Raw genomic sequence first — 22748 nt, 5'->3', positions numbered from 1 at the left:
GGGAAAAAGGGAGAGAGAGAGAAAAGAACATATCAGAAAAAGGAGATAAAGCTTCAAACGGTTTCTAATAAAACGATGCAAATGGACACACGCACAGAGTCCGCTCAGCTTGTGCAAATGGACACTGCTCGTTACACAACTTTGCAAAGGTTCACAAGATCGTAAAGGGGCAAAAAAAAATAAAATACTGCCTTGGTCTCCCAACAGCCAGAAGATATAAATTCAGTGTTTTGGTTGGTTTGTTTTTTTTTGATCCTGCCTCTTCCGTGCTAACCAGCCTCTGCAAAAAAGGTGACTTGAGAGCTGGTGAGTCGTTCAAAGGCGACTACTTCTGGTTTAGACCCCTTAACTTAATGCCAACTTTTAAAATGTAGTTATTAGGATCGTGTTTGTTGCTTCCAAGTATGATTTTGCATTAATTCACAGCCAAAAGACCTCAAGAGAATGCATAGATATAAGCTAAAAGTTTAGCCTTAGATGAAGCCAATGGAATAAATGGATCGTTATTACATAAAACAATTACAACTCCAGCTTACTGATGTGTTCACCAAAGGCATGGGTTTTACAGCCATCGCCGGTGCAATTTTAGGTTTTTTAATCTGCCAGTAACTTTGTAATAGATTGACAAACAGGGCTTCCTGTCCTGGATTTTAAAATAGGTCAGATAATATCCTGCTGAAATATCTAAAAATAAATGCTGAGAGTAAACCAAATTCTAAAAATAAACAAACCTCTGCATGGAATGAGCTAGCGCATCTGTGTATTTTAATTTATCCAAGCGTATCAGAATGGTTAAAAAATAAAAATAAAAAATCTGAGACCAAGTTGGAATCTTATAAATCTACCCGAGTTGCTTTTGAATGTTATCTTGCTATGCTCTGGACTTAAAGAAGGTTTTAATCCCTTTTGCTTTGTGAACAAATCTGGCATATTTCCATCGAGCTAATTTCTCTATCTGTGGATCAGTCCCTCTCTCTCAGCCCAGCCCACCTCACAAGGTTGTTGTTGTTGCGGGAAAAGTAGGAGAAATTAGGAGCATTAGGTATGTTTGCTATCTTGAGATGTTTACCAAAATAATAATAATAATAATAATAATAATAATAATAATAATAATAATAATAATAATAATAATAATAATAAAGGGGGGGACATAAATAATAAATCACCTAAGCCATGGACCCAGTCCCCTGGCGTTTCCAACCCCGCCTGGCAAGCTGCAAAGTGGGCATTAATTTTTTTTTTTAATAAATGCAAGACTGAAGGGCGAGCGTCTCTCGGTCCCTGTCGCTCAGCCCTGGGCCGCAAAATCCAAGCATCTCCTTTGCTGTGCCGCCCCCCTCCCCCCCGATGGCTGTGAACATCTACAAAGACACGAGGCTACTACACATCTCCAACAGCTACATGCAGGCTATCAAAACTACAAGGGATGGTTGCCAGAGGGGAAAAAAACACATCCCTACGAGAAGCATGCGCTATGAGTCAAAGCTGGCCACTGTCTAGACAGGGAAAAAAACGACGCCAAAGCTACGAATTTGCCATCCAGCAAGGCCACTCTTTTACCGGTCACTCCATAGATGCTACGGGCTGGACCACACATATATACAGCATATCTACAGCTTACAAAATGAGGCAGGGGAGAGATACAGAGGAAGAAGGTGGAAATGAGACCAAAGGTGTTGTTTTGCAGGGTTTTTTTCTTTTCCCCCTGATTTTGGCTTGCTTTTTTTTTTTTTTTTTTGCATCTACGGTGGAGGCTTTTAAACTGTCAACATGACTTCCCAAAAGGTTCCAGAATGCATCAGTGGTGAAAAGAAGGAATTGAATCAAGAAAGTGGACCTCCAGATTCTTAGGTGCCTGAAAGTAAAAAATATTGTGCCATAAAAGGTAAAGGTAAAGGTTCCCCCCGCACATGCGTGCTAGTCGTTTCCGACTCTAGGGGCCGGTGCTCATCTCCGTTTCAAAGCCGAAGAGCCAGCGCTTGTCCAAGGACGTCTCTGTGGTCATGTGGCCGGCATGACTAGACGCCAAAGGCACACAGAACGCTGTTACCTTCCCACCGCAGTGGTCCCTATTTTTCTACTTGCATTTTTACGTGCTTTCGAACTGCTAGGTTGGCAGAAGCTGGGACGAGTAACAGGTGCTCACTCTGTTACGCGGCACACGGGATTCGACCTGCCAAACTGCCGACCTTCTGATCGACAAGCTCAGCGTCCTAACCCACTGAGCCACCGCGTCCATAATGAAGTCTAAAAAAGCTCCTATGGAATGATTGAAAAAAACAAAAGGGTTTGCTGTTATAGCAGTGGCTCATATGCACAAAGCATGTGAAACTGAAAGATTGAGGCTGTATTTTATTATTTTTATTTTACAGCGCTGAAAAGAAGTTGGAAGTTAATCCTTTTTTCTTAACAGAATAAGAGAGCTGAATGGGGCCTTGGAGGTCTTCTAGTCCTGCCCCCTGCTCAAGTAGGAAACCTTACACCATTTCAGACAAATGGTTGTCCAACCTCTTCTTAAAATCCTCCAGGGTTACTTCCCACCCTTCTTTTTCTCTTTCTCAAGTTCAGTTGAGCCATTTCCAACCACATCTCCCACTTCATTTATTTGGGGTTTTCCCCCCAGCCGATGGCTGTTTGCGATAGATCCAGAGAGGACAGGGGTGGGCCAGGCTCTGAACCTGAAACCAAGGGCAAAATCCTCCAGGGCACATGTTGTCAGGATGCAGCAGAGGGATCCTTTGGCGGGGAGCCGATGATGGAGGAGAAGCCGCAAGCAACGAAGAACACGCGGCAGCGCATGGAGAAGCCGGCGGATCTGGGTGTTACTGGCACGTGGCAAACCATGACTCTCGTTTACAGCGGGCAAGAGGGCGATTTCCAAACGTTTAAGCCAAGGTTATCGGGGCGCCTCAGTGCCGTGGATGAGCCTCGTAAGGCACAAAGGATTTTTTTTCCCCTGCGACGGATGGGGAGGCTTGGCGGCAAATCAAGCATAGGAGCTCCATCTTCCAACAGAATTTGGGGTTTTGCAATCTCCCGACCGATCCGGGGTTGCAGAGGGCCAAATTGGATCCTGGAGCTAAGCCCATGTCCTCGCCCCCTCCCCTTGCCCCGTTGCAAAGAAGTCAGTGGTTGCGCCAACGACGGCTTAGGCCGTCCACACACCATCCATGGCACTTACAATATACTCCCTAGCTTCCACGGCATAGGTGGCTCTGCCTAATCGCCTCTTCATGTGTTCTTTGTCAAAGTACAAAGACTGGGACTGTTGCTGAGTCAGCAAAAGAAAATACAGGTATTAAAAGGGAGGAGGAAGAGGAGGAGGAGGAGGAGGAGGAGGAGGAAGAACAAAAAAAATGAAGAGATCTACATTTACTCTTCCTACAGCAATATAAAGGTTACCTCTAGCTGGAGCGTGATTGAAACAAAATGAACCAAGATCCTCTGAACTGCAAGCCAGGAATCACCAAAGAGGGTGGCCAGGTTACGATCTAACACAGGTAGTCCTTGGCTTATGGTCCGTGAATCAGGACCAGAACGTCCAGCGCTAATCAGTGCCATCGTTAAATGAGACATGTCTGACTGCAGATGATGGGTTGACTTAATGACCATGGATTTCCCTTAACGGCTGTGTGAATTTGCTTATGACCATCGCAAAAAAAAAAAGTCGTAAAATCAGGTTGGACACGCGATGGCTCAGTTAAGGATCAGCCTGACTTATGACCATATGGTCGTAAGTTGAGGACTACCTGTACTGGTCCTCCCCAGGTCTCAGAAAAAAGCTGAGCAAGAGAAAGGGGACACAGAGACACCCCTTCCCCATGAAGCATTTCATACGAGAAGCATCTGCTTTGGGTGCAAATTCTGCGCAGAATTCTTCATAATCCAGGAGTGAGCAGGAGAGAGAAAACAGCCACACCAGGAAAAAACAGCAACACCTAGCTAAAAAATTAACTAGCTAAATACAAAACAGTCACCAACTCTGATCTACTATACTGGGTGGTTTAAACACAGCGAGGGCAAATGTATCACAGGCTTGATCAACAAACTATAATTTAAGAATGGCATTGCACTGATCTGCATTTTGTAAACTTCCCCAAATTAGCTTGGATGACTTTTGAAAATCCCACCTGGCTGGCTGTCACCCCAAAAGGACTGAAATGCTTAATTTAGTGAATTTTCATGATCGCTTCAGTGGCTAAAAGTTCTCTTTTATTGGGGGATGAAGGTGTTATTCCAAGCCAGAAAACTGAATAATTTATCCAGTCACAGGAAAATCCCAAGTGTGCCCCAGTTACTACTAATAATAATAATTTAACACCCCTCGCATTAAGAAAACTAGCCTGGCAGTTTATTCCCTGACAGGCTAACTTTTTAGAGGCAGGGCGTTGTTGTTGTTGTTGTTTTTTTGAGTTTTGGAGAAATCATTCTATGCTGAATTATAATCCATCCAATTTAAATGTGGCAGTTTTAAATATCCTGTTCTACGAAACACCAGCTAATGGTTTAATCCCAAATAAGTGAAATCCATCTTAAATTTTCCAGCTTGGGTAGGGTTTCAGAGGGTGTGAAGATCATAACACAAAAAACAGCCCTTGGTCAACACAGTTTATTTCACTTTTCTTTCTAAAAACACCAAGTACCTACCGAATTTGGACTGCAGAGAAAAATAATCACACGCTATTAATCTGCAAGCAAGCCAGGGCTGAAATAGTGCTAAAATAAAATCAACATCCTCAAAAGCTGAAAAAAGGAAGAAATTAATCTATTTTTTTTAGGCATTGTGGCAGGCAGATTGGAAAAGTGTTGTTGGACGATCACAATGTGATTGTGCACCCACAATGCACAACTTCAAGAAAGAATCAAAAGTAAAACATGGCCAATGATTGAAAACACATTTCTGGATGCAAAACAGACAATTATATGATAAGGGAAGGAGTCAATAACATCCATCGGAAGAGAAACCACAAAGGTTCAAGTGGAGAGTCACTAAAAATGACAATTGCATTCAGTTAAACGATCGCTGCAGGGGGAAAAAAAGCACCATTTTTGGTGCCATTGCAACTTTGAATGGTCACTAAATGAAGCTCGGATTTGATTGTTTTGATGGCCAAACAGAAAAAACAAGAGTTGGAAGAGACCTCGGAGGTCATCTAGTCCAACCCCCTGCTCAAGCAGGAGCCCCAATACCATTTCAGACAAAGGGCCGCCCAATCTCTTCTCAAAAGCCTCCAGTGATGGAGCACCCACAACTTCTGGAGGCAAGGAGTTCCACTGGTTAATTTATTTATTTTATTTTATTTTAATTCCATTTATATCCCGCCCTTCTCCGAAGACTCAGGGCGGCTTACAAGCTTAGCAGTAGCCTTCATTCTATGTATATGCCTGCTTGTTAGGGCTTTCACACACACACCCCAAGCGGCATTATTACAAAGTCAGCTTAATTGCCCCCAACAATCTGGGTCCTCATTTTACCTACCTGGGAAGGACGGAAGGCTGAGTCAACCTTGAGCCTGGTGGGATGCGAACCTGCACTAATTGCAGGCAGCTGGTGTTACTTAAGGAGGCATTAGCCCACTGCTCCACCAAGGCTCTTGTTCTAACTATCAGGAAATTTCTCCTAGGTTGCTTCTTGTTCTGCCTTCAGGTGCTTTGGGGAACAGGTGGACCCCCGTCTTCTCCCTGGCAGCCCCTCCAGAACTGGAACACTTGCGGTCATGTCACCCCTAGTTCTTCTTTTCACTAGACTAAACCTACCTAGTTCCCCCAAAACAAACCATGAGATTTAGATTCCTGACCCCAGATAGTCTTTGTTGCTCTTCTCTGCCCTCTTTCTAGGGTCTCGGCATCTTTTTTGCACCGGGGCGACCAGAACTGGACCCAGGATCCCAGTGCAGATCATTTCCTGATCGGTATGACGTTTTTGTGGTTTCACCGTGGCGGTTTTTGACTCCGTGTTGAATTCTAATCCTCGGCATTTCATTGCCAAGCTACAGGTCTGACACACCACTACGGCCCTCTACGGGGGAGGAAGGAAAGGAGGGAAGGAAGGCAAAGGTGGACGTACACCTCAGTTTCCCCAAACGTCACAACAGAACGTGCAATGGAAGAGGAGAGGAAAGCCGACAGACACACCCAGAGAACTTACCCCACGCTTTAGGCTCCTGAAGCAGTGGATTTTGGGTTTGGAGGTCATGAACTCGTTGAAGCGATGGGAGAGGGGTTCCTTTGGCTGCTTGGGGGACTGGGGGCCATTTGGAAGAGCAGAAGGCGAGGCAGAGGAAGGGGGCAGAGGAGGAGGCTGATAGGGGGGTGTTAAAAGGGACATAAGCTACGTATAAGAGATGGAGAAGTGATAGAATTAAAAAAGAAAACAAAACAACAACAACACAATGAAATCAAAAGGTTAAAAAAAACCAAACCTGGAACAAAAAAATAAAATAAAATAAAGCAACAGAGCACACAAAAAAATTACAAGCACCAAAAAAGGAAAACGAATCCAACACAGATAGAGAAAAAAATAATCAAACTTTGGAAGAATTCCTCCCCCAAAAAGCCACGAAGGTAGGCAAAGAAAAGCAAAACTTGTTGACGTCATGGGGTTTTTAAATCGGGGAAGCAAAGCAGAATGTGGCTGGGGAAAAAAGAGAGGAGGAGAACGAGAGGAGGGGGAGCTTCGACGTCTCGAATGGAAAAGAAACATTCTCCCAAAGGAAGGCATGATCAAAAAGCCATTTTTAGTAAGTGATTAAGATGCTTACCATGCGGCATGCAGGAGGAGACGCTAACGTGGAGCTAAAAAGAGACCGTTTCCCAACCTCCATTCCCAATTATGGTGTTAAATAAACTGGAGAGTACTGATCGAAGAGAATATTTGTAGGTCAGGATGGAACTGCGAGGTCCTGGGTGCTCTCTGAGTTTGGTTGTTTTCTTGCAGACATTTCGTGACCCAACTAGGTAACGGCGTCAGTGCTAGTGAGTGTGGTTTTCTCCCTGTTCATGTGCAGTAGATCAGAGCACTGTGAAGCGGTGTAGAAGCCTAAGGGCTATTGCTACTGCTAGCATCAGTGTTTGAATGTAGCACTGGGGAGAAACTAGCTCCTTCCTAGCACTGACGATGTTACCTAACTGGGTAGCGAAATGTCTGCAAGAAAACAACCAAACTCTGAACTACTGTACATGGACAGGGAGAGAATCACACCCCTAGCACTGATGATGTTAGGTGGTCAGGTAATGATAACTCCCGAGGATGTCCATCCCCAGATGAGTGAGTGACGACTCCTCAAATTCCCCGGTGAGCACGCCATTGCTGAAAATTCTGGGACTGGGAAGAGATGGACTTCAGACGGTGGACTTCAGTTCCCAGTTTTTCTAGCCAACATTTGGTCCGCAACGGGATTTCTGGGAGCGCCCTCCAGACCTACAAGCTTCAACAACCAGAATTCTGTCGCCTATTTCATTGTGGCTGAGAATTATGGGAGTTGAATACCTCCGTATCGTTTAAAGAAAACTACTGGTGGACATCAAAGAACGAGGTGCAACCACAGACATCAAGTAAAGCGAAGGTCAAGGGACAACTGTGGAGGACTACTTGTCCAATCTCATCCTACCCCCAAGCCAGGGGCTAATGGTGGAGAAGGCACAAAAGGACGGGAGAAACCTACATCTGCAGAAGTGGCGTCAACCCAACGCAAGACGAGGAGCCCAGGAACATGCCTTATTCATGCTTTGATCATGCTGGTGGTTGGTGAAAAGGAGAAGTTGGTGCACGCGAAGAGTGTTAGGCCTGCTCATCCCAAACATTTGCTTCTCTGCCCCAAAACGCTAGCCGGGAAGTACCCATAGATACCGTCCCAACACAAATGAGACAGGAAAGCTGGGCTAAACTTCAAAAGGGTTGGTCTTCTCCTCACTTTTCCCACCTCAATACCATTTCAGGACAAGGAAAAGTCACACGGTGGGTTGAAGGACCCACTGCTGTGGTCCATGAGTTCCTGGCCCCCGCTTTGTAAGCGCCCACCCTCCAAAAGCTGGTGTGGACAGCGGAGCAAATGTTTAGTGGGAAGATGGATCATGCAGGTTGAGCAAATAAATCATGTTTCCTAGTTGGACCGGGAAGGATGAAGTTCTAATGAAGATGCTTCCAGCCCAATTTAACAATGGAGAAATTGGCACCGGGAAGTCTTCTGCTTCCCTAAATGACTGAATTAGCTGGAAAGCGTTGAGCAATGGAGCCACAGAAGCAACTGAGGCAGGCATGGGGGGGAAAAAAAAAGAAGAAGGGACAGCAATTATTTAGAACTGAGCAGGAAAGTTTAAAAAAAAAAGAAAAGAAATCCAGGTAGTCCTCAACGTACAACAGTTCGTTTACTGACCATTCAAAGTTACAACGCCACTGGAAAAGGTGTTTCACATTTGCGACCGTTGAAACATCCCCCTGGTCACGTGATCAAAATTCGGAGGCTCGGCAACTGACATGTACTTGTGACGGCTGCAGTGTCCCGGGGGGGGGGGTCACGTGATCCCCTTTTGTGACAAGGAAAGTCCATGGGGGAAGCCAGATTCACTTAACGACTGCAGTGATTTGCTTAGCAACTGTGGCAAGAAAGGTCGTAAAATGGGGCAAAACTCACTTCAGAAATGCCTCGCTTAGCAACAGAAATTTTGGGCTCTGTTGTGGTCGTAAGTTGAGGACTACCTGTAACCACCATGGCGAAGATACAACTGAAACAGAGGCAAAACTATCTTTAAACCAATTCAAATCAATTCAGTATTAAAAGCTAAATGTAAATTATAATGAAAAGAACCATAATTTCAAAAGAAAATGCATCGAAAAATTAAATAAAACAACAACAAACTTTGCCAATTAAAAGAAAACTGTTACATCAAATTTCAAACAGGACCATCAGCTATTAGTTCTTAGAAACTAATTTCTATTTAAAATAAAAAAAAAAGAAGAAGAGAGAGAGAGAGAAAAAGAGAAAAAAAACACTTCACTGCTGGGATTTCAAAGAAAAAACTCACAAGTAGCAATACTACTGTACAAAAGTGTGAACAACGAGGCCAAAATGCACACGGGAAAAATAATGTTATATACCTTGTTTTTTTTTATGAACGGCCATAATTTGCCCTTGGACTTGCTTGAAAATCTGGACTCCGATTTGCCCTCTTTGGAGTTGGACAGGCTGGATTCGGAGACGGCTCGCTTGATCGGCTGGGTGAAGTCTTCAAAGTCAACGTCTCCCGGAGGTTCAAAGCCAGATTTGAAGGCGTCAATCACCAGCTGAGAGTCCTGGACGGGACACAGAAGGACAGAGAACTGTGTCACCGATTAGGGATCTGGACCTCAAGAACTTTGAGGAACCAGCAAGGATGCAAGCGATCAACCGAGAAGGTCTCCAGGTCAGGATTGTCCCAAAGGTGCTTTTTCAAAAGGCCGCTGGACTTGCTTGGTTTTTTTCCTTGAAGAGGAAAATTCAGACGCTTGGCAACTGGCATGTACTTGTGACAGTTGCAGCGTCCCGGAATCACGTAATCGCCTTTTGCGACCGTCTGACAAGCAAAGTCCCTGGGGAAGCCAGATTCACTTAACAACCGTGCTAACTAATTTAACAACTGCAGTAAAGAAAGGTCGTAAAATGTGGCAAAGCTCACTGAACAAAAGTCTCGCTTAGCAACGGTAATTTTGGGCTGAATTGTGGTTGTAAGCCGAGGACTAGCTGTGTAGTGCCCAGAAGGATTTGAAGCAGGGCTGACTGGCGTTAGTCCTCAATTTGCAACCACAGTTGGTACCCTACTGCGATGGTCGACTCAGGATGTTGTTTGCCTCCCAAAGTGAGGATGTTCCCAACTCTTCCAAATCTTTACAGGACAGGAAGAGAAAAAGGAAATGAAGAGCGGAAAAGCTCCGAAATGGAGGGACAAAGAAAGCAAAGGGAGCCACATCCTGAATGTCCCGCCTCCTCTTTTTCCAAACTTTTGAACCCTTTGCTTTATCTTCTCGAAGCCAGGCCGCATCCTCCACCCTGGCTTCTGACATCCTATCACGGCGGTGGGGCCAAACGTGGCCAGAGCCGGCTTTATCCGAGGGCGGAGAGGAAACAGGAAATCACAATCCGGAGCAAATTCACGGCGGTGAGTCACTTTTTCCAGGGCCTGTGTAACTGAACGGTCGCTAAACGAATTGCTGTAAGCCTACGTGAAGGGGGATAATGGATACACTGCCTTAAGCATAAAAAGCCGCAAGGAAGGAACCAAATCTGATTCGGTTTCAAACCGAACCTGGTTTGCACCCGACGAACAAGGTTAAATAACACCCCCTTTGAAACCCAGGTTTTGATTTTACGCCCAAAGGGAGCTGGCCACTTACATGCTTTGGGTCAACGGCGTCGACTGCCTTGGTGATCTCGTCCAGACACTTCCCGATGATGGGCATCACCTGGCGGTCTACCTCAGCAAACGTTTTCATGGATTCACCTATTCTGATTATCCGTCTCTCTTCCATATCTTGGATTTTCTGGGGAGGAGGAGGAGCCACGGGTTAAACCTCTTTCAAGGACCCCCCATCCTTGTAGCAACCTCCTAAGTTAAGTCTACTCTCCCACACCTTCCAAGAGCAATTTTACAAGAAGCTGCTCGCTCCAAATTCTTCTTAGGACAGGTTTGGGAATTTTCCATTCCACTTTTGGGCACAGAGAGAAACTGCTGGGATTACATTTTAGGATAGGAAGCTATGAAGATGGTCAAAAGAAGAATATAGAAGCTGGGGTAGGAGATGTCATATTATTACAGATATTCGTTTGCTTATGACGTTTGAAAGTTCCGGAGTGTGTCCTCCCATGCTTTCAAAACACAATTGCGGGTAGTCCTTAGCTTACGACCGCAACTGAGCGCAACATGTATGTTGCTAAGTGAGAAATTCGTTAATTGTGTTTTGCTCCGTTTTATGACTTTTCTGAACAGTAAAGTCAACGGGGGAAGCCAGATTTGCTTAACCGGGCTACTAATTTATCAGCTGTGGTGATTCAGTTAACCACTGTGGCCAGAAAGGTTGTAAAAACTCACTTAACAACAGAATTTTGGGGCTCCATTATGGCCGTAAGTCAAGGACTACCTGTATTTACGACAGTCGCAGCATCCTGGGGTCACGCGATCAGCATCTACGCCCTTCCCGGTCAGTTTCCAACAAGCAAAGTCAAGGGGGCAAGTTGAGTTCGCTAAAGGACTTTAACGACCATCACACCACCGATTCTTGGCATCAGAAATCAAAGCCAGAAGCTCAGTTGGTTGAACCTGGCACCGGCCTGCCCCGTCCGTGTCCTGCCTCTCCAGCTGCCGAGCAGTGAGTGACAACGCGTGACAAACAATGATGTCAACACAACGACAGTCCTGGAGTCTTCCAGACAAGAGGCCGCTGTGTCGCTCCCAAGTCTGGATTCCTGCCAGAGTTTAATCAGATGGAGCAAAAGCTAAGGGGAGATCAGGAGAGGTAGGGCTGCCTTCACAGAGGTAATCCTTGACTTACGACTGTTTGTTTAGTGACTGTTCCAAATTACAATACCACTGGGGAAAAAGGGACTGGGGCCCATTTTTCACACTTGCGACCGTTGCAGCCTCTCCGTGATCACAGCATCAAAATTTACGTGCAACTGGTTCTTATTTATGACAGTCGCAGTGTCCCGGGGGGTGGGGGTGGGTGGGTCACGTGATCCCCTTTTGCGACCTTCTGGCAAGCAAAGTCGACAGGGAAGCCCGGTTCTCTTAACGGCTGTGTGACTCCCTTAACAAACAAACCGTGGCAAGAAAAGTCGTCACCCCCGCGAACAACAGCTTAGCCACTGACATCTGTGGTTGTAAGTTGAGGACTAGATTGTTGGCTCCAGAAACAATTCAGAGCCCCCGTGAGAGGTTGCGACTTGCAAGGCCCAGGAGGACCCCCACCTGGAAAATATTGGGAATGTGCGTGTGGTAATGTTCCCGCTGCTCGTGGTTGAATTTCTGCAAGGTGGACAAATACTCTGCTTTGCTCTCTTCGGCCATCTGGTGACGCAGCTGCGCTTGCTGGCGTGCCTGGAGGAGGAGGAGGAACGGAAACGTGACCACCTCTCCACAAAACAGCCCCTTGGCAAATGACTTCTGAGAGGTTTGCACCCCTTTTCAAGACTCCCCCACCCATGACTTCTGTTGCAAAGCAGCCTGGGAAATGATGGAGGGATGGACAAAGACCCCCCAGAAGCAGAAACTGGCTGAGAAAAAGGGAAGAGGGTCAGTTTGCTGGAGAGGCTAAAATACTGGACGAGAAACCAGGAGGCTGGGAGTTCTGGCACCATCTTACACATGAAAGCCAGCTGGGTGACTTTGGGCCAATCACCAGGAGACAGTGAGTTCTAGTCCTGCTTTAGGCATCGAATCTGGTCGGTTGACTTTGAGCCAATGTGATGGTGAGTTCTAGTCCAGCTTTAGGTGCAAAAGCTGGCAGGGTGTCTTTGGGACAGTCTCTCTCTCTCTCTCTCTCTCTCTCTCTCTCTCTCTCTCTTCCTCCCTCCCTCCCTCCCTCTCTCTCTCTCTCTCTCTCTGCCCAACCCACCTCACAGGGTTGTTGTGGAGGGAAAAGAGGAGCAGAAAGGAGTATTAGGATGTTCACTACCTTCAATTACAGGCAGAATAAAAAACGAGTTGATGTCAGAGAAGCGCTGGGCAATCTCTCTAGAAGCAGGAATTGGTTAAATTATTTCCTGCTGGCAATTTACGCTGTCTTTGCATAAATATTTTCCATCAACAATCCCTTTGTAGCTCGGCTTCTCCGCCCACCTCTGCCTTTTAGCAAGATCTTCACCGTCTGTCTGGCGTTCGTTTCACAGCCCACTTGGTTCGGCTGCGGCCTCCTTCTCATCTGCTTCGCATCAAATCCCTTTTCATCCCCACCGCCCTGGAACTCGGCTCCCGCTCTCAGCCTGGATGTGGCCGCAAGACAGCCGGCTTTGGGGAAGGACCCGTGGAGCAACGCCAAGGGTGAAGAGGGTGCCCCTGCAAGCGTGCAGAGTGCATTTCTTCGCCATTCGGCAGAATCCCCCTTTTGTTAAAAAAGACAAAACGGAGGAGCAGTCTCCCAGGAAGGGGAGAACATGGTCTTCGGGCAGCCCATATTTGGTGAGATTTTGGAGAAAGCGACATTTTTCGCACTTATGACCGTTGTAGTATCCCCGTGGTCATGTGATTAAAATTCAGACACTTGGCAACTGATTCACATCTATGACCGTTGCCGTCTCCTGGGGTCATTTGACAAGCAAAGTCAATGGAAAAGCCAGATTCACTTAACAACCATGTTATTAACTTATCAACTTAAAAAAAAACAAGTCGTAAAATGGGGCAGAACTCGCTTAATAAATTTCTCACTTAGCAACAAAAAACTCAGGCTTAATTGTGATCATAAGTTGAGGACTACCTGCCCTGTGATTTTAACCCTTGGAGAGCTGCTGTAGATTTGATTTGGGGCCTCGCTCTGCATTTAGGCTTCCTCTGTTCACATCCCTTCTATAAAAGCCACTTGCTTTCATCTCCAGCTCTTCCTAAAAAATCATCAGGATGATATTCAAGATAATCATCTCTTTGGTTGGGCTTCAGAATGCAGCTGGGGAGGGGTTTTTGCAATTGTGTAGACAGGTGTGCGGGGCAGTGAACAGACCACCCAGGAGCAAAATAAGTTTCTCTGTATTTTCCATGGAACTTTATCCATCCTTCCCCACGCCCAGCAAGGCTGAATTTTTCTGGGCTTCAGAACAGTGATTCATCTTTTTATTTATTTAAACCCCGATGTGATTGCCTGATACGGCAACGGATATGTTTTGCTGCTGGTTTTAGATCAAGGGGTTCCCTTGCGGCTTGTTTGGCTGGTTGGGAGTATTTAAACAAATACACAACTTAAAAAGAGACCCTGTGTTAGGAACTGGGGTGGTTTCAGGAACAAGAGGAAAAATAACAAAGTGGTGTAGAGATTAACCGTTTCTGCAGAGTATAATTGAGAAATTCAGAGACAGAATGGGATACATGATGTATCTGAATGCGGTTTTTTTTTAAAAAAATCCCTGCATGTTGAAATCTAGCACAATAAACCTTGCAAGTGGAAATCTAGAACCATGAGAATGCAAGCAGCTTTTAGAACTTTTTCAGATTAGTTTGGCAAACAAGGTCACAAAACTTCCACAGCTCGACAAAGATGGGAAGAGGAGCAAGAAGAGCGGAAGGAAGGAAGGAAGGAAGGAAGGAAGGAAGGAAGGAAGGAAGAGGAGGAGCTAAAGAAAGAAGGGAAGGGGATGAAGAGAAGGAGAAGGAAAGAGGAGACAAATAAAGACAGGAAGGGGAAGAAGAAAAGGAGAAGATGGAAGAGAAGGTGAAGGAGGAGATAAATAAAGATGGGGAGGGGAGAACGGGATAAATAAATAGGAGAAGGGGAGGATGAGAAGGAGAAAGAAAAAGAAAAGGGAGATACACTCCCTTGCAGTGCTCAGAAAGGAAAAAATAATTTCCACACCGCTCAGCCACCGGGGAGCTCAACATAAGCAACGAAATGCAGCCTTTCCTTAAACAGCCTCAGCCAAATAGCATGCAGGGCTTTCAACCCAGGGATGGCACCCAGCCCAATCATCTCCCGGGGCTAATGAGGGAGAAAAGACACACACACACACAAGCAAAAACTCCGAGGAGGCTGCCGCCAGAAGCGCACAGCCTGCCCTACATCCCCGGGATGCCCCACCCACCCCTTCTGCCCCAGATGGGCTAAGCGTAAGCTCGCGAGGGAGGGAGGGAGGGAGGACCGTCCCTTCCCTGCTTGAGTTTCCCCAAAATGGTAAAAGAATCAAAGCCCGAGCTAAAAGCACGCCTGCTCACTTTTTCAGGCCTGTCACAATTTCTCACTCGGCCAACAGCCTCCGTTCTTCCTGCCAAGGTTGGGAAAAGGCAAACGTTCAGAGAGGGGAGCTTGGAATAATTGATTATAGGCTTATAAAACAAACAGTAATGAAATGCACAAAATCTCCGGATACTTCCAAATTTTGAGGTCATCCTCAACTTACAGCAGTTTGTCTAATGACCATTCAAAGGTACAACGGCACTGAAAAAAAAGTGACTTACGACCGTTTTTCATACTTACGACCGTTGCAACATCCCCAGGGTCACCTGATCAAAATTCGGACGCTTGCCAACTGACTCGTATTTATGGCGGTTCCCCTTTTGTGGCCTTCTGACAAGCAGATTCAACGGGGGTGCAAGGTTCACCTAACAACCGTGTTACTAACTTTTAACAACTGCAGTGATTCTCTTAACAACTGTGACAAGCAACCGCCTTGCTTAGCAACGGGAAGCAACCGTGAGGTGTGGTTGCTGAAAACAAGATTGGCCGATCAAACCCAGCCAAGCAAACCAATCCTATTCTGGCCAGCTCAGCGAAACACAACTTATTTTAGCTTTCTGCAACTTATTTTAGCTTTCTGCAACTTATTTTAGCTTTCCGCGCTCAACCTGAAACCAAGGCAGCTGCCTCCAGAGGCCGGGAAATCTCATGCCACAGGAAGGAGGCAGCCAAGCCAAGGGAAAACCAGAAGAAGTGGCTGGTAACAAAAGATAGAGATTGAAAACAACTCGGTTGCGTCATCGTGCGAAGACCTAGTTAGCGCTTAGCTACAGAGAGAGAGAGAGAAAGAGAAAGGAGAGAGAGAGGAATAGAAGAGAGAGAGAGAGACAGAAAGGAGAGAAGAATAAAAGAGAAAGAGAGAGAAAGGAGAGAGAGAGAGAAAGAAGGAAGAGAGAAATAGAATATATAGAGAGAGCAGAGAGAGAAAGAAAGAGAGAGAAGAGAGAGAGAAAAGCAGACAGACAGAGAAGGGAGAAAGAGAAAGTGAAGAGAGAGAGGAATAGAACAGAAAGAGACAGGAGAGAAAAATAAAGCAGATAAAGAGAAGAGAGAGAGAGAAAAAAGAGAGAAAGAGAAGAGAGAAAGAGAAGAGAGAGAAAGAGGAGAGAGAGAAATAGAAAGGAGAAAGAGAGAGAATCAGAAGTAACAACAGCAGCAGCCACCCCATCCATAAACAATGTGCTATTCTGCACCGCAATTATGTAAGCTTCGCATCACATGTCCCCAGCCATGCAAAGAAAGGGACTTAAGCCTTAACACGCTACACAAAAACAAACACACTCTTCTCTCGGGCCAGCGACATGACATCTGCACACCAGGCACGGATGGCGTGGCATCGAATGTCCAGGAAGGTGCCAAGACAAGGGACGGCCCCAGCAGGCTTCTGGCAAGCAAAGTCAATGGGGGGAGATCGATTCGCTTAATGACCGCGTCATTTGCTTAACAGCCGCACCGATTTGCTTAAGCAGAAAAAGTTTTAAAACTGGGCCTGGCTGACTTTACAACCGCTTTGCTGAGCAGCGGAAATCCTGGCGCTGATTGCAGTTGTTAAGGGCGAGCAGTAACGTCAGTTGCAAAAGGACTGCAGCCCAAAGAGGGCTCTGAAAAAATGACTTATGACCTTTTTTCACACTTACGACCGTTGCAGCATACCCCTTGGTCACGTGATCAGACACGTGGCCACTGACTCATATTTATGACGGCTGCAGGGTCTCGGGGTCACGTGATTTCCCCCTTTGTAAATGTCTGACAAGCAAAGTCAATGGGGAAGCCTTAACAACGGTGGTAAGAAAAGCCGTAAAACGGGGCAGTTAACAAATCTCTCTCTCTCTCTCTTTCTCTCTCTCTCTCTCACACACACTTTTACCTTTTCGACATCTGCTTTCGTGACGTTGATGTCAGCATCCATCTTCTCGAAGTATTGTTGCGCTCGGTCAGCTTCTTTGCAATCCCGTTCAAATCGTCGCTTGCTCTGACGAGGGAAGGCAGAAGAGAGTTAGGAAGTCATGTGTGAAACCGCACGAAAGGAACCTGACATTGCTAGATAGTTCTCAAGGTTGCATGCTTGGGCGTTTATTTTGATTATTTTTTTTTTAAAAAAAAGAGAGCTGCTGAGCTTTTGGGGTCCCGCACTGCGTCTATGATTAAGGGCCTGGAGAGTAAACCGTGTGAAGAACAGTTGCAAGAATTGGGTATGGCTGGTCTAGAGAAAAAAAGGACTAAGGGTGACATATTTCAATATTTGAGGGGCTGCCATAAAAAAGAGAGGATCAAGCTATTCTGCAAAGCACCAGAGGGCAGGAGAAGAAGCAAGGGATGGAAACTAACCAAGGAGAGAAGCAACCTGGAACTAAGGAGAAACTTCCTGACAGTGGGAACAATTAACCAGTGGAACAATCAATAAAATGGATAATAATTACAACCTTCGCCGGTCTGTGAAGTCAGACCGTAAACACCGTCATGGTTTCCTTTAGCAACCTTAGCTTTCTTTAATGGCGAAGTTGTGGGTCCAAGTTGCGATCGCTAAATGAGGATGGCCATTACTCCCGAAATCCTTGGTGCGTGGAGCAAAGCAGCGTACTTTTACAAACAGCACGGAAATGTGAAAGCTAACCCAGAACAGAGTCAGGCACGCTCACCGATTCCAGCTGCTTCCAACAGGTTTCAATGTGTTGCTGCGCTTTCCGCCCGTCGTGAAAATGCTGCAAGGAAGAATTCACAAAGTCTTATTTTTTTTTAAAAAAAGGCAGAGACAAACTTAATGCCGTTTTTATGATTGCAGGCAGTCCTTGACTTACAGCTAATCCGTTCAGTGACTAAGAACCAATTTTCACACTTATGACCTTTGCAGCATCCCTAGGGTCATGTGATCAAACTTTGGGTGCCTGGCGTGTGTTTAGGATGGTTAGTTACACTTCTTAGGAAGCTTCTGACAAGCAAAGTCAATGTTGCAAAAAATCTTGTAAAATTGGCCATGGTTACCTGACCTGCTTAACGACCATCACAACTTACGACCGTAATTCTGGGCTCGGTTCTAGTCGTAATTCGAGGACCACCTGTATTTCTCTACAGGTAGCCACGTATTTTAGCAATATTTTGTCTCCAGTTACAGTTTTTTCTATATTGTGCCAGGGTGAGGGAAAAAATGGGTTTTGTTTTTCCTTTAGTTGGCTTAATTTCCTGGATATGTCATATTCCAGACAATGGAAGGGAGGCGAAAGTCTACAAAAGAAAAACAGGTTTTATAGTTCCACATCTGGATTATCCCTCCAGGCAACAAAATATATTTCCATTTAACGGGATCTGTGAACCTCATTTTCCAGGTTGCAACACTGAGCTCTAAAAATGTAAGAATAAAGAAACAACTCTGATAAAAAAAAACTTTGGGGAATTGACAATGTCCTTTTATTAATCTCTCTCTTCCTCTCTCTTCACCTTGACCTCCTCGTCCTGGGGTGGCGATTGTTTCCTACAACGGTAAAGAAGTAATCTCGGATCCCTTCAGGATCTGTCTCTTGACTTGCCCTACCCTAAGCCTGTCCCGTTGAATCTGACCCCAGCATCCTTCATCCACAGCTACATCGCGTGAACGAAAGGCCTCTCCTGTCCGTTAATGTCTCCCTTCAGCCAACCGCATCGTTGGCCATTCTATTCCGAGATCAGCGCCCTTCACGCCACAGAGTGAGGCGCACCAGACAGGTCTTTGAAGCCATCCAGACGGGAGAACAATGGATCTTAATGGATCTTCTGGGCACCCAGCCAGAGAAGGAATTCCCCTTGCTGAAGGGTGAACTTGTCTTCTGAAGGGTGGGGAGAAAGACTCCGGGCCATCTGAGGAGACGGTCCTTCTCCAAACCATCAGCTGCTCCTCACACAGCATCAGGAGGTCCTGGCGATGTGACAACGACTTTGTTTGTTTGCTTGAACCGCAAAGATCCACCAGGCGAATGGGGTGTGCTACACAGAGGAGATGCTATCTCTTCAGAGGAGGCAGCAAATCAACCTAGAGATGCAACTGACACCATCCACGTTCACAACAGAAGTAAAGAATAATCCAACCACAGGCCATATTTTGAAAAGAGACCCCAGCAGTGACTTCTTCTGAGCTATTGATTTTCTGCACCGGCAGGACTCTTTACCTTACAGATAGTCCTCAACTTACTCTCTGTAGAAATGGGAGAAGGTGAGGGACAGAATGAGCCAACAATTGAGGATGCTAAAATCTCTCTTCACACACACAACCCCAACTTTTCTTTTCAATGGCTTTTGTTAGCGTCGAGACAGGCCACTTTATTTCTGCCTAGCTTTATCAGCGATGGCGCCTTAACCCCGGTCTACGTCAACACCCTGACCTCAGCTGCTGAAATGTCAGGGACCTCCAGTTAGCTTCTGGCTGAGGAAAAAAATGACCCAGCCCTGGGGCAGTTTGAGAACTGCCCACCCACCCACATGTCTGTGCACACTCAGATGGCTGCATTTCTGGAGGCCTAAAAAAAAATAAAAAAAATAAAAAAAAAGACATGAGATTTTTGTCCTGGCAAAGCAGAAAACCCCTTCAAAAAAACCAAGCTTGGGTTTTAATGATCTGTCTCTTCGGCTTTTTCTCCTGCCGCAAAAACAAGTAAATTCAGACTATATGCAAGACCTCAGCATTCCCTTTTCTAGCCAAAGTTAATTGCACGTTTGCAAGCCAGCCTTTGCACTTTGCCAGCCTTGAAAACATTTGTCTGTTTCTCTGCACCCTTCCGAGAAGATCACACCGACAATCTGAGTCCTGACGGGGAGCGGGGAGCCCTCGGCAGGCGACAACCGATGCATTATTCAAATTTTGTGTCAAGGAAACTACAGCAGAAACACCCCCGACTGGGAATTAAAAGTCCCAAGAGGAACCACCTGCTTTTCTTCGTTTGCTGGCTGAGGAAAAGTTTAGTCTTGTTAAGAAGTAAAACTACTGTACAGCTAAGAGGAAGAGACTTGCATGCTTGTATGACACATTACTAGTCCATAAAGTCCTTCCTTTCCTTTCCTTTCCTTTCCTTTCCTTTCCTTTCCTTTCCTTTCCTTTCCTTTCCTTTCCTTTCCTTTCCTTTCCTTTCCTTTCCTTTCCTTCCTTAATTCTCATCTTTCCTTTCCTTTCCTTTCCTTTCCTTCCTTAATTCTCATCTTTCCTTTCCTTTCCTTTCCTTTCCTTTCCTTTCCTTTCCTTTCCTTCTTTCCTTTCCTTTCCTTTCCTTTCCTTCCTTCCTTCTCACCTTCTTTCTGCCTCTTTCCTTCTATCCTTCCTTCTTTCTTCCCCCCTTCTTTCTGCCTCCTTCCTCCCTCCCTCCCTCTCTCCTCCCTCCCTCCTTCCTTTCCTTCCTTCCACTTCCTCCTTCCCTCCCACCTTCTTTCTTTCTTTCCTCCCTCCCTTCCCTTTTCCCCTTCCTGGTTCAACTTCTCTTTTCAGTGGGCCAAACATCCTTATAATATTGAAAAGTGATGGTTGAGTTGGCGGCATTTAAATTTAATAAAGATTCAAAGTTTCCATGAGCTGCGTAGGGTTTCTGCTCTATTCGGTTCATTCAATCCATTGCAAAGGAATCAGAGAGTTTATAAAACATGGTTACCGATTTCCTTTCTTGCTTGAGTTCCTGTACGTAACGGGCTAACTCGGTGGTGATCTGGCAAGACATGTTCTCCGAAATGACCTCGTGTTGACCGGCATAATCGTTCATTTCGTTCAGAGTTGCTAGGAAAGCTCGGCATGATGAATACCTAAAAGGGAAAAGGGGCAAGAAAAAAATTGAGACTCAAACATTTTTTTTCATATTACTTTTCGATGATGTTGGACTCGTTCCATCATTCCTAGATAGAATGGAAGGGACCTCAGAGGTCTTCTAGTCCAACCCCTTGCTGCCTTTTAAATGCAGGCAGGTGTTAAACTGAAATATTTTCCTTCATTACCAAACTCACTAATCAGAAAGTTTTATCCAGCTTTCCTTCAGCGCTGCCGCTGAAGAAACGGTCGTAACTCAAGGACTGCCTGGATTATGGAGAGAGTACTAGCCAATGTCTTCGTGGCATTTCAGCAAGTTACCATCGGGTAATTTCATCAATTTTCCAATTTATACTTTGGGATTGAAGGTGGAGCTTCGGCTGAAAACCTACGTGTATTCATCCTCTTCTTTGGAATTCCTTTTGGGCTGGTATTTCTTTGCGAGGTTCCTAAGATCAAACCAGAAAGAAAGAGAAGGTGAAAAAAAAAAGATTGCCAATAAATAGATTAGCAAGCTCCTTCTTTTTTTCCCTTTTTCTTTAAACGGAAGATAGGTTTGCTTAACGACCAAGGATTCGCTTAACAATCTTCGCAATTTACTTAACGAGCGCTACAAAAAATTCATTAACATGAATTTGGTCACGTGATGACCTCTCACCAGCAGTCACGGCTTACGGCCATCGTTCTGGGTTGAAGCACAGTCGTAACCTTGAATCCGTGGCTGCCAGTGACTGAAAACCAAGATTAATTTCTCCACCTAGCCTCTCGGAAACTCCTCCTTGTGCTTTTTCAAGGGAAGCTTCATTTTGTTCCCGAAATAAAGAGAAATGAATTTTTACCCGAGGGTGCAGCTTGCTAAATTTGGAACTTGGGTGAAGTGGTTTCTCCAAGGAGACAATCGTCATGTCTTAAAGATGAAACATTTTACAAGTAAAGACTTCAATCAGACATCCAAGGCTGAACGGTAGTTTTATTTCTGTATCGGCCATAAACTACGCTGCCAATGGAACAGGTCAGGTTGGGGGTAAAACACTCACTAAATCAATAAAACAATTACAAAGCTAATGAAGAAAGATTTCCTCTCTCTCTCTCTCTCTCTTTGAACTGTTGTAAGTGGAGGACTATCTGTACTTGGGAATATGCAGCCAATTAAACTAAGATCAAATATGTTTCTCTGTGATCCAGACTTGAAAGGGGGAAGTTCCCTCCATAGTTAAAGGCAGAGAATAAATTTGAAAAACGCACACTTAACCTGCTGCACAAATATACTGTCATCCGGCGTGGAAGTTGTAAATTGACAACTGGATGAAATGCACAAGCATCACACACTTCCCAATGGTATCTTGAACTCACCTAAGCTGCTTTGCATAGTTGATCTCAATCTCCGTTCTGTCTTTGACGAATTTGATATATTTTTCCAGAATGTCGATACCCCACTGGGTGTGCTTTTCGAGGGTGTCAAACTGATCCTGCAGAAGAAAAATGAGAAATATTTAATTAGCTGGTCAGATCAAGCTTGGAGGAAGGTTAATTGCACTGTTCACCCTTTCAAAGAAACATTTTTTTAAAAAATAGTCCTCTTCTTATAAAGTTATCAGATGCAGCAAACACAGGATTTGGAAGGAGAAACTTTCCTAACCAAGGAGAGAAGTAACCTAGAACAAAGGAGAAATTTCCTGAGAGCGAGAACAATTAACCAGTGGAACTCCTTGCCTCCAGAAGTTGTGCCTGCTCCATCCCTGGAGGTTTTCAAGAAGAGACTGGACAGCCATTTGTCTGGAATGGCACAGGGTCTCCTGCGTGAACCAGCGGGTTGAACTAGAAAATCTCCAGGATCCTTTCCAATCCAATAATTATATTTTTTACATCGGTTAAGCAGAAAGCTATGAATATTCAGTACTTAAATACTGGTTCTACTGGAAAAGGCACCAGGCTAGAAAACCAGGAGACTGGGAGTTTTAGTCCCGCCTTAATCATGAAAGCTGGCTTGATGGCTTTGGGGTTATCACCCGGAGACCGTGAGTTCTAGTTTTGCCTTAGGCACGAAAACTAGCTGGGTGATTTGGGACCAGTCACAGTGAGATG

The 22748-nt window shown here is 45.3% G+C and overlaps 1 protein-coding gene across 1 annotated transcript in view; it reads right to left on the bottom strand.

Annotated features, from left to right (window-relative positions):
• Window positions 1-22748, bottom strand: part of FNBP1 (formin binding protein 1) — a 49566-nt gene that overhangs the window by 11094 nt on the left and 15724 nt on the right. The window contains exons 2-11 of the mRNA XM_081339693.1: window positions 22017-22132; window positions 21056-21112; window positions 20515-20662; window positions 17548-17610; window positions 16776-16880; window positions 11941-12069; window positions 10370-10516; window positions 9098-9292; window positions 6149-6301; window positions 3182-3271 (exon numbers count right to left, since the gene is read on the bottom strand). Of these exons, the coding sequence (XP_081195819.1) occupies window positions 3182-3271; window positions 6149-6301; window positions 9098-9292; window positions 10370-10516; window positions 11941-12069; window positions 16776-16880; window positions 17548-17610; window positions 20515-20662; window positions 21056-21112; window positions 22017-22132 (1203 nt within the window). The remainder of the gene's footprint in view (window positions 1-3181; window positions 3272-6148; window positions 6302-9097; window positions 9293-10369; window positions 10517-11940; window positions 12070-16775; window positions 16881-17547; window positions 17611-20514; window positions 20663-21055; window positions 21113-22016; window positions 22133-22748) is intronic.

This window comes from Vipera berus, assembly GCF_964194415.1.
Source record: "Vipera berus genome assembly, chromosome: 15".
In the NCBI taxonomy this organism is placed as follows: domain Eukaryota; kingdom Metazoa; phylum Chordata; class Lepidosauria; order Squamata; family Viperidae; genus Vipera; species Vipera berus.
This window is presented reverse-complemented; position numbering and strand designations above follow the sequence as displayed.